At 35.8% G+C, this 14,217-nt stretch overlaps 2 protein-coding genes across 3 annotated transcripts; both read left to right on the forward strand.

Moving 5' to 3' along the window:
• Window positions 1–743: 743 nt before the first annotated feature.
• Window positions 744–3,140, forward strand: LOC110414075 (delta-latroinsectotoxin-Lt1a protein). Its single transcript, XM_021425141.1, has 3 exons — window positions 744–1,457; window positions 1,960–2,145; window positions 2,255–3,140. Exons 1-3 carry the CDS (start codon window positions 891–893, stop codon window positions 2,543–2,545), a joined length of 1,044 nt encoding a protein of 347 aa, XP_021280816.1. The 5' UTR covers window positions 744–890; the 3' UTR covers window positions 2,546–3,140.
• Window positions 3,141–7,858: 4,718 nt separating this feature from the next.
• FRD3 (MATE efflux family protein) lies at window positions 7,859–13,991 on the forward strand. Of its 2 annotated transcripts, XM_021425790.2 has the most exons (15): window positions 7,859–8,043; window positions 8,160–8,219; window positions 10,101–10,293; window positions 10,501–10,622; window positions 10,822–11,094; window positions 11,253–11,446; window positions 11,608–11,743; window positions 11,838–11,934; window positions 12,048–12,148; window positions 12,332–12,495; window positions 12,823–12,894; window positions 13,092–13,208; window positions 13,303–13,398; window positions 13,505–13,626; window positions 13,740–13,991. In XM_021425790.2, exons 3-15 carry the CDS (start codon window positions 10,208–10,210, stop codon window positions 13,792–13,794), a joined length of 1,635 nt encoding a protein of 544 aa, XP_021281465.1. In that variant the 5' UTR covers window positions 7,859–8,043; window positions 8,160–8,219; window positions 10,101–10,207; the 3' UTR covers window positions 13,795–13,991. The 2 variants fall into 2 exon arrangements, with proteins under 2 accessions (XP_021281465.1, XP_021281466.1); XM_021425791.2 differs by lacking the exon at window positions 8,160–8,219.
• Window positions 13,992–14,217: the final 226 nt, after the last annotated feature.

The following is a 14,217-nucleotide window of genomic DNA, read 5'->3' on the forward strand; positions in this document are numbered from 1 at the left end:
TAAGATGGATGGCATCTTTCTCTCTTGAAATGAAAAGGAAATTTGGAAGGAATATTTAAATTAAGAGGACAAAGGAGAGTGGCAAAGCGTGCTCACTTTGCTATCATTCCTAGGATGCAAAAAAGATTGAGACAATTCGGTGTAAAGCAAATCCAAGGCTAGCACTACAACGTCAGGAGCCTTTCCCGTAACTTTCGGACCTATTTTGCTTTAATTTATATATTGTTTGCTTGTTTAAAACATTAATTGCTTGCTTTAACAAAATAATTATCAAAAGCTTCATTAAAATTAAAACTCCTTTTTATAAATATTAGAGATGAAGATTTATTTGAATTTAAAACCTTTAGTTTAGGCAAGTTGTGTCGGTTATATTTTGAAAATTATTTTAACGAAATTTAAATATTCAAAAAGGGAAAAAATATTATTATCCTTGAAAGTTATTTTTTTTTCTTCTACACTATAGACAATTCGAGAATGATTCACATAACAAATCACTCTCCTGTTCTTTAAAATATGTTTCATAAAACAAATCATATTGAGACATGTAAAAACAATTACAATAATTTATTACTTGTATTATTTTGAGAAAGTCGAATCACTTAATAAATGTAATTCATACTGTCCTATAATGCTTACTCACCTTTAATCCTTTTTTAACGGTTATTAATAAAGTTTAACTGAATAAAAGGGTAGGGGGAGGTAAATGCGATTAGAAAATCTTTAGGACCCAAAACCCAAAATCTTTAGGCCATGTGCCTGCTTCAGAAAAGCAACTTCTTTTTACATATATTTGTTCAGTTTAAAAGCCCTCCAAAACCCAAAACGACGGCCAGGGGGCAGAAAATCATCTCTCGCATTAATTCTCAATCTCTTTGTCTCTCTGCCTTTCCATGTCCAGTCTGTCTGCAATTCAGGGAATGGAAAACAGTCATGAAGACCAAGAAGCCTTGATGTTCCACTCCTACCCATGTGCTTACTACGTGCAAAGCCCTTCCACCGTCTCCCATGCAAACAGTGCCGATATCCGAAACAACACCAACATTGAAGATCAATCTGCCTTCCACTCCCCCACTCGATCCGAAACAACCTTCCTCAACAAGAACCCCGACGTCTCCAGATTCACCCTTTCACGTTACTCATCCTCCCGCGGATCAAACAACTCCTTCTTGCATGAGAAAAAGATTGTTGGAGCTGACAACGGCGTCAACCGTCTCATCATTATTGACCACGGGGTTGGTAGCGGCGGCGATGACGATGAGGAGGAGGAGGAAGATGAAGAAGAGGGCCACTACGGGAAGACAAGAGGGTGGTGGTGGAGGTATTGTTCTTTTAGAAGGTCTAATTCTTGCGCCTGGATTTCTATGCAAATATGTTGGAGGCTTGTGTTGAGCTTGGCAGTCGCTTTGCTTGTCTTCTACATTGCTACAAAGCCACCACCTCCTAAGATTTCTATTAAGGTATGCATATCCCTCTCCCCCTCCATCTTTTCTCGAAATTACAGGATGATTTTCTTATTTATTAGTATTATTTTTATACTGTTAGGCATAGTGTAATCTCAATTAATTTAGCAGTAATTAATTTACTCTAAAATGTTCATCTAATATTTTGATAGACGAAAATTTACATTTATCATATTTTTTATTTTTAAAATTATAACTGTTCTAGTTGAATGTAACAACTCTTGTTATTCAACTCAATAACCTCAAATCATCAATCATGCATATATATATATATACACACACACACAGCCAGCCACAGAGGTTTTTTTTTCCAATTAAAGACTTGTTATAGCATTCTAATTTTGGGTTCAATTAAATTATCACTTTTCAAATAAAAAAAAAGAAAGCTTTCAAGCATTCTCTATTCCACTTAATTCAAAGGAACTCTAATAATTCCATAATAAAAATCCAAGCTCGAATAAAATTATCAGGTTCATTTCACACAATGCTTTGATTGTAGATAGCAGGAGTTCGTCAATTCGGACTAGGGGAAGGAGTGGATGCCACAGGGGTTACAACGAAGATTCTGACCTGCAACTGTTCCATCGATCTACTCATAGAAAACAAATCAAAGCTCTTTGGTCTCCACATCCACCCTCCAATAATGGAGATATTCTTCGGCCGCCTTCCCTTTGCGATGTCACACGTAAGTCTAGTCGTTTCATACTATCAAGTCATAGTTCTACAAGTTGATATACATGGTATGGAATTCTATTTCCTTTATTTAAAAAAGAAAATGTAAATCAAACTTGCAGGGACCAAAACTATATGCCCAGGGCTCTGGTTCATCAAAATTTCAGTTATATGTTGGAACAAGGAATAAACCAATGTACGGCGCTGGGAGAAGCATGCAGGACTTGCTAGAGTCAGGAATGGGTTTGCCACTAGTGATTCGTTTGAAGCTGAGCTCCGATTATCGAGTCGTTTGGAACCTTGTCAAGCCTAGGTTCCATCACCAGGCTGAATGCTTGTTAGTCATGGATAGCAAATATGATAAGAAGCATCGAACCCAGAAATATAACAGCACCTGCACCATGACCTTTTGATGTTCATGGCTCCTGCTTGAGTGGAAAAAGGAGGAGATCAGTTTCAGAAAAAAACGATAGATGCATAAAATCCTTTTCAGCGTTTTGAATCTGGTAACAATATTCATAACGTGATTGTGAGTAAAAGATAAGAATATCTGCAAAAAATTTTGATGATAAAATGCATTGTCCCTTATGATGTGAATATCGAAGGATTTGAAGTCTCTTTCTTTGGATGGATAGAACACTATTACTTATTGCAAGACTTGTAGTTGGAGTCCAGATTGAATGGGCTTGAACTTGGTTTCAGGATCTCCAAATTAAGTCCAATCCATGGTCATGTTTGTGTCATTGGGTAATAGTAGTCTACTATTTGGGCTGAGAACTTGTCTGGCTTCTATTTCCAAACTTTAGTGGAACGGTAAGAAACAATTTTGTTAATTTTGTATATTTTTATTAATCCACAAACCACAATATTATATCAAAGGGTTAATTATGTAGATTTCTGTCTCTTTTCTTCTTTTTAATATGAACTTGTAAATTTTATAATTTTTTTGGATGGTGGGTTTGGTTTATAATCTTATTTGAGTATGTAAGTTTATGCGCAAGACATATATCTCCTTTTGCTTTGCCTATCTATCTTTTTCAAACATGTCTTGTTGGAGAGATTCAATAATAGTACATGAATGTCCACCTTTTTCTTGTCTTTTCTATTGTGTAAAAATAAAGAATTATTAGATATTGAATTACATGATGAGAAATGATATTATTCTTGTATTGAATCATATCATTATTAAAACTTTGGTATAGAGAAATATCTAATTGCACTGGTTATAGATATTTCCCAAATGATAAGGTTGTACCTGTTAATACCACTTGCATGCAAAAATCCTTCCTCAATGATTATAGTTTCTCTAGATCTTTTCATGTTTACAAAATTCATGCAAAACCTGTACACCACGATAACAAGATTAGTTGAGCTTAATTTGAGTATAAACCAATAAAGGTGTATAGGGGGTCAAATATTTATATAATTAATTAGTCCTAAGTATTGTATATTTGGAACAAGCATCAATACCGAAAAGCTTTGGTGTCCTTCACCAACAATTTTTGGTATCTTTTTGTGCATTCAGCCAACTATATTTTAATGAGCATTTTGAAGAATATATGGAAGAATGCTTTATATGCCTATGCACTTGATATGTTTGGTCCCAAAAGCAAATCCTACAAAAAGTTGAGCTAGTTTTCAATATTTCCACTAGAACCCAAAGAAATGAGATATGGGTACAGATATTCAACCCTGCAAATTATTAAAACCAAGAATTAGATTATATTGGTGCAAATATCTATCAACTCTTTCAAACTAAGATTTATCGTAGGTATAAAAATATTGGTAAAAAAAGGAAAAATAATAAAAATTTATAGTATATGTTAAAACTTTTGAATAAAATTTTAACATATGTTTATTTGTATTTTTATATATTTTATCGTCAAGATATAAAAATTATAACATACTAAAATGGTACACACACATATATATATAATCTAGGTAAATAATTATGAATATATTATATTATAATTATATAATAGAAATAGAAATATGTTGAATAAATTTGTAAAATTTTAGTTTTCAATTGATTAGTAATGCCTAATATCACATTAAATTTGTTAAAAGCTCAAAACTATTTATTATCACAATTTATACTTGTTTCACTTTTATTGGTACATCGAGTTAGGACGTAATATCGAGGACATGTCATCATATTTAGATAAACAGTTAAACATTTTTGCACATGGGTAACATATTCTTCTTGGTTTACTTGTACAAATATCTAGCTAAGTGGAGAAAATTGACTATAATCAACCTATGATTTAATTGGTTGATCATATTTATCAAAAGTTTGCTTTCAATATTGATCATGTGCATGTGATTGTCCATAATTATGTAACTTAAAGACCATCGTATCATCGTACCAATTATTACCAGTACTCGATCTCATTTTCGTTCCATAATCAATTGCATTTTGTTTTCAAGTATATTTTTCAAAAATATCTTCGATATTTCTATATATATCTTTGCTAATTCCATGGTTGAGAATTGAGCCATCAACCAATCCGCTTCTTGGATTTGCCTAAAATTCCCAGAAATGTATTGGTTGATGGCTTAATGCCCCTTTTGCCTGTCCTTCCCTACCTCCGCCACGTAAGAATTAATCCTGATGGCACTAACATAGCAAAATGAGTATATAATGTTCACTACTTCTTAAAACATTTGAGGATCCATAATATATAGTCTTTTTTGTATAAATTTAAAATATATAAGGACCCTTCTAAAAATAAATCAATATATATACACACACTCAATGAAATGGATGGACTATACAGTTTGACTGGTGACATCTCCTTTCACCACATATTTCTTGAGGCTTACTCCATGGCCGATGCCTTGGTTAGATTTGGTGAGGATGGGATGAAATGTTGTATGCATGATAGTGATTTTTCATTTTCTATGTTGATATGGTCGGTCAATTTTCATTACCGTTAATTATAAAAGTAATGTATTTATAAAATATATTGATCTTTCAAATTTAAAAACAATTAATAAATTGTAATAGAATTCTTTCCAATTTGTGACAGCGACAAGTTTTTCTAATGATGGGCGTCGTCGTGTTATTGGTGTGTGAAAGATTCAGGTGTATTTACTAATGCCATTGGTGCTATGTGGCGGAAGTTTGGGGTTGGCTGAGTTGTAGTTGTGTGTCTCCACTTGCAGGTATAGTGGCTTTCTGGGTTGATTGACATGTTTTATGCAGTGGATTTGTGCTGCAAGTTGGCAGTGTGTGCTGTGTGGTGTGTTATATGGCATTAACGATATCGTGCTAAACTAGGTGATGCTTGTTTGTCAGCAGGTTTCGATCGGGTTCATGCTGTTTTATGCTTGTTTCTAGGTGTTGTGTATGAATGTTCTGGTTTAGGTGGTTTATGAGGAGAGAATCATCTGAGGATTCTGCTTTCCACCATGATCCTTAGTTATGTAGTTGTCGGATTGTACATATTGTTCTTTTAGGCGTATAACAAGAGGACAGACTCATGCAGGGTTTTTGCCTTCCATGCCACTTGGTTAGGCCAAAGATTCTGAATCAGCTTCATGATACTTTAATAAAAGATTTCTCATTCAATTCAGAATATATATATATATATATATATATATATATATAGCTAGCTGTCAACATATTCAATGTATAGTAAAAATGATCAGCTACTGATCAAAATGACGTTAGTGCTGCCTTTGAGTTTCGTCACCCAGTGAATGGAACAGTGAAGCAAGTAATATAATCAACAACCATATATCTTGGTATTAACTTCATTTTTCCAATAGACTTTGCATGGAAAATGGGTATTAAAAAACTATATATTATCTCGTGTGATCGACATGGGGAGAGCAACATCTGTGAACCGAGCCAAGTCTAGATAGGCATCTCCGAGCACTAAGGGTGCACTTGTCGATTAAAATATTTCCAATTAACTTTTCCTTTGCTATTTCATTTCCTGGAAAGATTTTTTTGTTTGTTACTTAAAAGTTAACACTTTGCAAAGCATGCACTTATCATGTTTACTAATAACACGACCATATTTCGGCATATTAATTTGTCTGCTTTATTTGATAATCATGTCATATTTTCAGTTGTTAATCAGCAGTGCTTATATAAAAAAAGGTATAAAATATTATTTTAACAATAATCGTATATCAATTTACTGAACACAATTGTTTTGATGAAGTACATTGATCAACTTCATGTTATTTTATTTATCTCAAACTTTTGAGTCTATCTTTTTTAATTAAAATGATTGATCGTAATTTTTAATCCACCCGAGTCAATAAAATCATGTTTACCTTTTTGAAAACAAAATATATTTGATTGAGAAAAAAACACAATGATCAGATTGTCCTTATTTTTCTACTAAACATTCTTTTTCTGTAAAATTAACAATCCAACAAATTAATTAATCATACGTTTCTCAACTAAAACAATGTGCAACTTCTTACCAAAGTTGCCTACTTAGAACTAAATCTTGTGGAAATCCATTCAAGGAAATGTGGTAATACAATTTAAAAAGCAAAGAAAAGAAAAGGGTGGACAAGTGGAGTAGTACTCTTGGCTTTCTTTTCATGGCTTTGGGGGATGGGAATATGTGGTTTCCACACGAAAGTGGGATCCCATCCTCTTAGTTTAATCAAGTTAGGCGTGGTGACATCGTGTCTTCCACACGAAAGTGGTTTTCCCATTTCTAATTTTGAGTGCATTCTGCTTTAGTTCTTTCCATCTCTTTGAACCTTGAAAGCTTTAGATTTTTCTTCCTTCCAATTCACGACTATATATCTTTTTGATTTCCTTCAGACTAAGGTACATTAGAAAGGAAATTGACAAAAGCTACAACTGAATTACGGCAGAATGTCATTTGCATTCGTGACGTATGTAGAACTAATTGGTATTATATATGTTAAAATATTACCAATTGAAAAGGAACTGTTGCCCAAGCACTAATTAGCCACCAATTTATTTAACTTATCTTCACATGCAAACGTGAAGAGATTGGGACCCTCCATTTTATTTTGTTAACAATCACCAAACAAGTTGTGGTGTAATAAAATCTATCCAATGCTCTCAAGCATCCTTCGAAATCAACAATTGTACTTGGCGTACGTTCCCATTCCACAAGGACCAGACAGTCGCACGAACAAAGCACTAAACCTGGCTAGAAACTTTACATTTTGATCAAGTTTGAATAGCACTAGTGCCTTAATCTTCGTTAAACGCATGTTTACTTGTAATGAATGAATCTGGTCTCAGAAGGTAAATTTTGTAAGAAAATTTACAGGATAAATGGTAGAAAAGACTGGATGTTTTCCGACACTAAATGAGAGAAGAGAGATTGATCGGGTATTATCTATACTTAATTGCGGGCACCGGAAAAAAAATTAGGTTTGGTGAAAATGGTGAAGGTGAGTTGCCAAGCATGAGGTATTGGGTTTCCTACGTAGCCCACATTTGCAGAAAAGTTGAATGCTACCAACTAAAAGCACTTCAATTTGTAGGCCAAAGCAGGACAAGATTATTAAACGATTTTAGCTTATACGCGAGGATGGTGGCATCCCAACTTTGAAGAACTAATCTGACTGCAAACAATGAAAAATTAATTAGTTTCATAGATTTTTTATGAAATTAATCGTCAGCGATATTGCTCTCTTATCGCCTTGATAGTAGTGGAGCTTCTAATTTGTCATCATCTTTCCTGCTGGTACTATATAAAAGTCGATGATGCTTGCTTGCTCTCTGTCTTTCACAATCACAAACACATTACACATAAGTTATTGAGTGGTGTGCTGCTGGGGACACGAGCGTCTCGAAAGGGTTCCTATATAAAGGCAAAGAGAGAAGCAGGATTGGCAAACAAATCGAAGGCAAAAGTTGGGTGGAATCAACTTTGCATTCTTGGCAACGACAGTCCACGCAAAGGTTAGCGACTTCCTTCAACTTATCATATATATAAGCTAGCTCCATCCTTCCACTGCTTTTTTACTTGAAGGTTTCCAGATATAGATCATTCTTTTCTTTGATTTATTTATCTTTAGATTCGTTTCGCTTTCTGTTGGCTCCCTCTACTCGGGAATATTATATTGGTCAAACCATCGGTACGTTCTTTCTCTCAATCATCTAATTGCATTTTGTGCTTGCATATGCAAGCTTTGGTTGCTACATGCATACGTACGTTGCTCTACAGTACCAAGTTTAAGATACTAATTTCCTGCTCACAATTGCTGCCAATGCAACATGTATGAGCTCACACTCGTATTCCATTAGAATTTTTGTTTTCGTAATGCAAGTTCAATTTGAAGTACATCGACTTGTTCGGAGATTTCGATTGTTAAGGAGTCCTTTAATGGTGCATTTTAGTTTATATCCGGAATGTCGTTTTCCCATAGCTTTTGGCTATATAAAATGCATGCATGCACAGCTAAAGTACTCCATTCCTGTCATGTCTCGTTCTCCCCGTTGTTTTCTTTTTCATCTCTTTCTTTCCTCATCACATCATGCCTCAAAGCCACAGGCTCGGGCTTTAAGAAAAAACTGATTTTAAGTCACTGGTTCTTTTGATTGGGCTTTGAACAATAGAGTCAGGCCCTAAACGGTCAGCCTCCAATATGCTTGGGCTTTTTTCCTCCCCTATTGGGTTTTAACTTTTTGTTGGATCGACTCCCCTCTTTTCTTTTGTTTCATTTGTTGTCAGAATCTCACACGCACACCAACATGGGGAAGAACATAAATCATTTTTTCAGTAATGTAATTCCATCAAGGCAAAATCAGAGTTAATTACTGTGATCATATGTACTTAAATTTGTTTGAAGATATATATGAAATCATAATGGGTCACTGGAGTTGAACAAATTAGTCAATACATACACTTCAGTCGGCAAAGAAAGTTGTTTTCTTAATCACATGAAGAAGAAACGGAAGAAAAAGATATAGAATAATATAATAAAAAATTCTTGAAGATTGTCAGTGCGCAGAATTATTTGTCTATGAATCTCAAAAGCAGCGAAGCTTCTTTGAATTGATTAGGAACCCCCCCTTTGTCTGCTTATAATCAGTTTTTCACCTTGTTATTTATGTAGACATTTTGCATTATCTAGTCTAGAGATACCCAGAACAGGTTTATTCACAACTTTTTCTTTTGTTTATTCAAATTTTCCACCGGTCCTGGGAACGTACTTGAACTTTAGTCCTTTTAGGAGACTGATGTTCTTTCGTGTCTACCTTCTTCTTCGGTCGACGATGATGCACTTATTGTATGCAGTTTTTAGTAGATTGAGATTTTCTTGGGCCTCTTCTTTTCCATATTAAATCATACCCTGGATTGCATTGCTCCAAAACGCATACTTTAGTTGGTCCACCAGTGTTATCTGAGGGAAGAAAAGAATAAAGAATCTTTTTCTCTGGGAAGAATCACGGAGGCAAGGACAACGAGTCTCTGTTGAAATATGATTTTTGTCTCATAAACTAATCGGGGAGAGAATGTGAGTTTCGTCGAACGTAAATGGTAGACCTCTGGACGTAATGTTATCAGGGACAAGAAGAACTGAGGGAGGTGTCAAGTAATTTTCGGCTCTGGATTTTGACACAAGTTTCTTGTACTGTTGTGTTTTAGGTACATTGATATCGTCATCTGTTCTAAAGCTGCCAAAAAGTAATAGAAAAAACACCACAAACCATTCCCTTTGACATACTTTCCAACTGATCATAGAAGATACAAGAAAAAGGAAAAACTGCCAAATTGAAATAGTTTGGAACTTTAAATTCTGTGAGAAAATCAATGAGTCCAATGCCTACGAATTCAGATCCCTAACCATGCCATTTTTCTAGCGGTAGGATATCTCAGCACTGACATTTTGGTCTAGTACCTGATCTTACTCAGTTTATCGAGGGCTGCGTGCTTGGTCATCACCAGAAGTCAGTTTTATTAATTGTTTTATTGATTGCTGAGATTATAATATCAATTAACATGCACTCTGCAGAATACGAGGCTTGGCTTATAAGAACTCGAAAATTCACGGTGGCACTATAAGCATCACAAGCCTTGTGTGAGCACTCCAAACTTGAGGTTGATTTGCACCCGGTATCAATGGCTGAGAATGGTAGTATACACCCTCCCGAGAGCAAGTGGAGTTTGTGGAGAATGCCAGTTTCCATTTTCTTCAAAGATGCAAGGTACAGTATCCCCAAGTACTTTAGATCTCCTGAGAAACCTGGCATTTATGGATTAATTACTATGGTTAACGAGATTTGATTGTTTACCATGTAGTTCATTGTTTTAGGTGCAGTCTTTGCTTTAGTGTTTCAAATAATGTTGTTTACATCTCAAGAGAAACGTTTCAAGTTAATTGGCTAATTTTTGGTTTCACAAATTTACTTCAGGCTTGTTTTCAAAATGGATCCACTTGGCCTGGAGATACTAAGGATCGCATTCCCTGCTGCACTGGCCTTAGCTGCTGATCCAATCGCTTCTCTGATTGACACTGCATTCATTGGCCGTATAGGTCTGCTCTCATGTCCTATGCTCTTTGTATAGATTCCTGGGTGCCTGTTTTTAGGATGACTGCATGATAACCAAGGGTCTCATCTCTAGATGGACTGGCGCAGCATCAACCATGTTCAAAGTTCAAGCCTTCTATCCACGTTCCTGTTCTTGATGTAAATCATTCTCTTAAAGCAAATGTTTGCGTCTTAAATGTGTAGGACCGGTGGAGGTAGCTGCTGTTGGAGTTTCCATCGCTATATTCAATCAAGCATCAAGGATTACCATTTTCCCGCTGGTTAGCATAACAACTTCTTTTGTTGCTGAAGAAGATACTCTACGAAAAATTAGCCCTGAAGCGGAAAAATGTGAGGATTTGGAAAAGAGTGGACATAAGGACAATGAAATGAAAGAGTTAATGCCCGAAGATGTTGTGTCTGACAACTTGGAGAAAGGGGCAGCTAGAAATACTGATACGAAAGAGCGAGAGGATGGTATTCTCTCTCTCTCATATGTTAAAGGCTCGAATAGATGATGCATTGAAAATAATTTGAGGTTATATTATCTTGGAGCATGAAGCCTGTCATATTGTCCCCATTAGAATTATGAATCTCCAGCAATAAAACAATTTGATTGGTGATTTCTTTGCCAGGTTCAAACACAAATAAATGTAAGTCGTCCTCTGCAACTGCTAGCAGAACTGAAAATACTGAAGTGAAAAAGGGGAAAAGACATATCCCTTCTGCATCAACAGCGCTAATTCTTGGTTCTATGCTTGGTCTCCTGCAAGCTATATTCCTTGTATTTGGGGCAAAAATTCTCCTGGGTGTTATGGGTGTGAAACCTGTAAGTGTCAGCATCATTAATACTGTTAGCTTTCAAATTTATTTGGTTTTCTTGTCACTTAACAACCTTATATAATCTGAATTATTCTATTTGGATGAACTGTTACAGAGAAATGTCTAAATGACGCTTGAAAAGGGAACTAACTCAATTTTATTGAACAGGGTTCCCCTATGCTAAAGCCAGCACTTAAATACTTGACTTTGAGATCACTAGGCGCCCCTGCAGTTCTTCTCTCCTTGGCCATGCAAGGGGTTTTCCGAGGATTTAAGGATACAAAAACACCTTTATATGCTACTGGTAGGCAGAGGTTTCAAAATGTTGCTTCTACTTAAAGATATACATACTAAATGTGATTTACCTTACCTCAGTTCCTTTTTTCCTGATGCAACAGTTGCGGGAGACCTAACAAACATCATTTTAGACCCAATATTTATCTTTGTCTTACGACTAGGAGTCAGTGGTGCAGCCATTGCACATGTCCTTTCTCAGTAAGTAAATTGTCTTTGCTCCCATTTGACAATCCTGTTTTTTAAATCTATCGATGTGGCAAACATTCTTCAGTCTTCACTGCTAAATTTCTATTGACTAATGATTGTTGCAGGTATTTGATTACGGTGATCCTCTTATGGCGATTGATGAAACTAGTTAATCTTTTACCTCCAAGTCTTAAAGACCTGCAATTGGCCCGATTTCTTAAAAATGGTGAGGGGTTCAATCATACAATAGAGTTAGTTTTTCTCTAAAGCTGGTTATGTTGTCTACAACTTTTTTCCTGTTTAAATTTTATTTTTGGTTTCATTTCAACTAGTTCCATGTAAGAAAACAGAACTAATTCTCTCTGACTCTGCTCTAACAATAATTATCGACTATCGTGCATGGCCACAGGTTTTCTGTTATTAGCAAGAGTAATAGCAGTCACATTCTGTGTGACATTGGCAGCATCAATGGCTGCTCGGCTTGGTTCAACACCTATGGCTGGATTTCAGATCTGCTTGCAGGTCTGGTTGACATCATCTCTTCTTGCTGATGGTTTAGCTGTTGCTGGACAGGTAAAAATCTTCTACCATTTTTCTTTTCTTTTTTCTTTTTAAAATAATTATGGAACAGTTTTCTGGTAGTTATCTGACGACCATAATGTGAAGATCATCCTCTAATGGGAAAACGAGAGTACATTCACTGTATGTGCAATTTACAAAAGATTACACAGTGATACAAAGTTGAGAAAAACAATGCAAATGCAAACCAAAACCTAGAATTGTTCTTTTTTAGTAGTAATCACATCTGTTTTATGCAAGAACTTTTACAGACTTTCCATGGGAACGTTAATTAATGGTTGATTAACCTATCTGTAATATTGTTCTTGCCCACATTTTTAGGCAATTCTTGCTTGTGCATTTGCTGAGAAGGACTACAAGAAGGTGACAGCTGCAGCAACTCGGGTAGTGCAGGTACTGAAAAACAAAAAGAAAAAAAAAATGAAATACTTCTCTGTAGATACTCAAACTTCATGAAGTTTAAAGTAGTTTCCCTTTCTAGGAGGTCAAGTTCTGCGTAATTGAATCCTGTAATGTTTATACTCACCTGCATCCCAGAGTGAGCTTTAAAATGGTCAGAGCTCTAATTCTTGAAAGGTTCGACTTTGTAGATGAGTTTTGTCCTTGGTGTGGGGCTTGCTGTTGTTGTTGGAGTTGGTTTATACTATGGATCAGGAATCTTTTCCAAAGATGCTAGCGTTCTGCACATCATAAGTATAGGAGTACCGGTAATTCTCCATACATCTACAAGCTCAAAGTCTAAAAAATGTCTGCAATTTCTTTCAATGAGCTTAACTGAATTCCTGTCCCTCCACCCTTCAGTTTGTAGCGGCCACACAGCCAATCAACTCATTAGCTTTCGTCTTTGATGGTGTGAACTATGGAGCATCAGACTTTGCATTCACAGCTTACTCCATGGTAAGTTTCTAAGCCCCCTCTCAGCACATACAGAGACTTAATTCTTTTTCACTTTCCCAAATCTCTTGTAACAAATATTTTCCTGTCCCATTTTTTCTTTCGTCAGATATTAGTAGCTGGAGGGAGCATTGCATCAATATTCCTTCTCTCCAAAAGCAACGGTTTTATAGGAATCTGGGTTGCTTTAACCATTTACATGGCTCTCCGCACCTTTGCTGGTGCTTGGAGGTAACGCTTTTTTACCCCATATTTTAACCATCTCTATCATGTTATTGCTGAAATATATGAATCAAACCATGGCTTGGACAAAGGTTTGATTGAAAGTGCTGCTATACTTGCAGGATGGGCACTGGAACTGGACCTTGGAAGTTCCTTACAAGTCGATCCATGCAGTAGGATTTGGAACTCCAAGAAAGCTACGACCCAAGGAGAAAGTCATTACTATTGTTTGCTTACAATTTCTATTTTGTGCAAGCCTATTGCTTTCGTGTTGTTTGAATTGGTGGTGATACGTTTCTTACCACTTTTTTTGTTTTAACATTTTAGTTTCTTACTTACCCCTTTTTAGAAGGGCACAATAGTTCGGATGTAAACCTGCCTTCCTCTCCATCCTGTCTTAGTCTACACCAAGTACCATAACATATTACAAAATAAAATCTGATGTATTATAGCAGAATAATAGCAAGGCTTACGTGCAGTAGCATCACTCTTTCTTACCACAAAGGAAAAAACATTGAAAGCATATTACTCTCCTGTAGATGTAGTCACGAGCTACGCGAAATGCGAAACCCAGGACAAATGCCACAAAGACAAAAGGTC

This window comes from Theobroma umbraticum, unplaced genomic scaffold, assembly GCF_002168275.2.
Source record: "Theobroma umbraticum cultivar Fairchild unplaced genomic scaffold, ASM216827v3 scaffold_4.1, whole genome shotgun sequence".
Taxonomy (NCBI): domain Eukaryota; kingdom Viridiplantae; phylum Streptophyta; class Magnoliopsida; order Malvales; family Malvaceae; genus Theobroma; species Theobroma umbraticum.

Coding starts and splice junctions, on each gene's coding strand:
- LOC110414075 (XM_021425141.1), top strand. CDS start 891: ATGTCCAGTCTGTCTGCAATTCAGGGAATGGAAAACAGTCATGAAGAC. Junction 1,458..1,959: donor CTCCTAAGATTTCTATTAAG/GTATGCATATCC, acceptor CTTTGATTGTAG/ATAGCAGGAGTTCGTCAATT. Junction 2,146..2,254: donor TTCCCTTTGCGATGTCACAC/GTAAGTCTAGTC, acceptor TCAAACTTGCAG/GGACCAAAACTATATGCCCA.
- FRD3 (XM_021425790.2), top strand. CDS start 10,208: ATGGCTGAGAATGGTAGTATACACCCTCCCGAGAGCAAGTGGAGTTTG. Junction 11,095..11,252: donor TACGAAAGAGCGAGAGGATG/GTATTCTCTCTC, acceptor TTTCTTTGCCAG/GTTCAAACACAAATAAATGT. Junction 13,209..13,302: donor TCATAAGTATAGGAGTACCG/GTAATTCTCCAT, acceptor TCCACCCTTCAG/TTTGTAGCGGCCACACAGCC.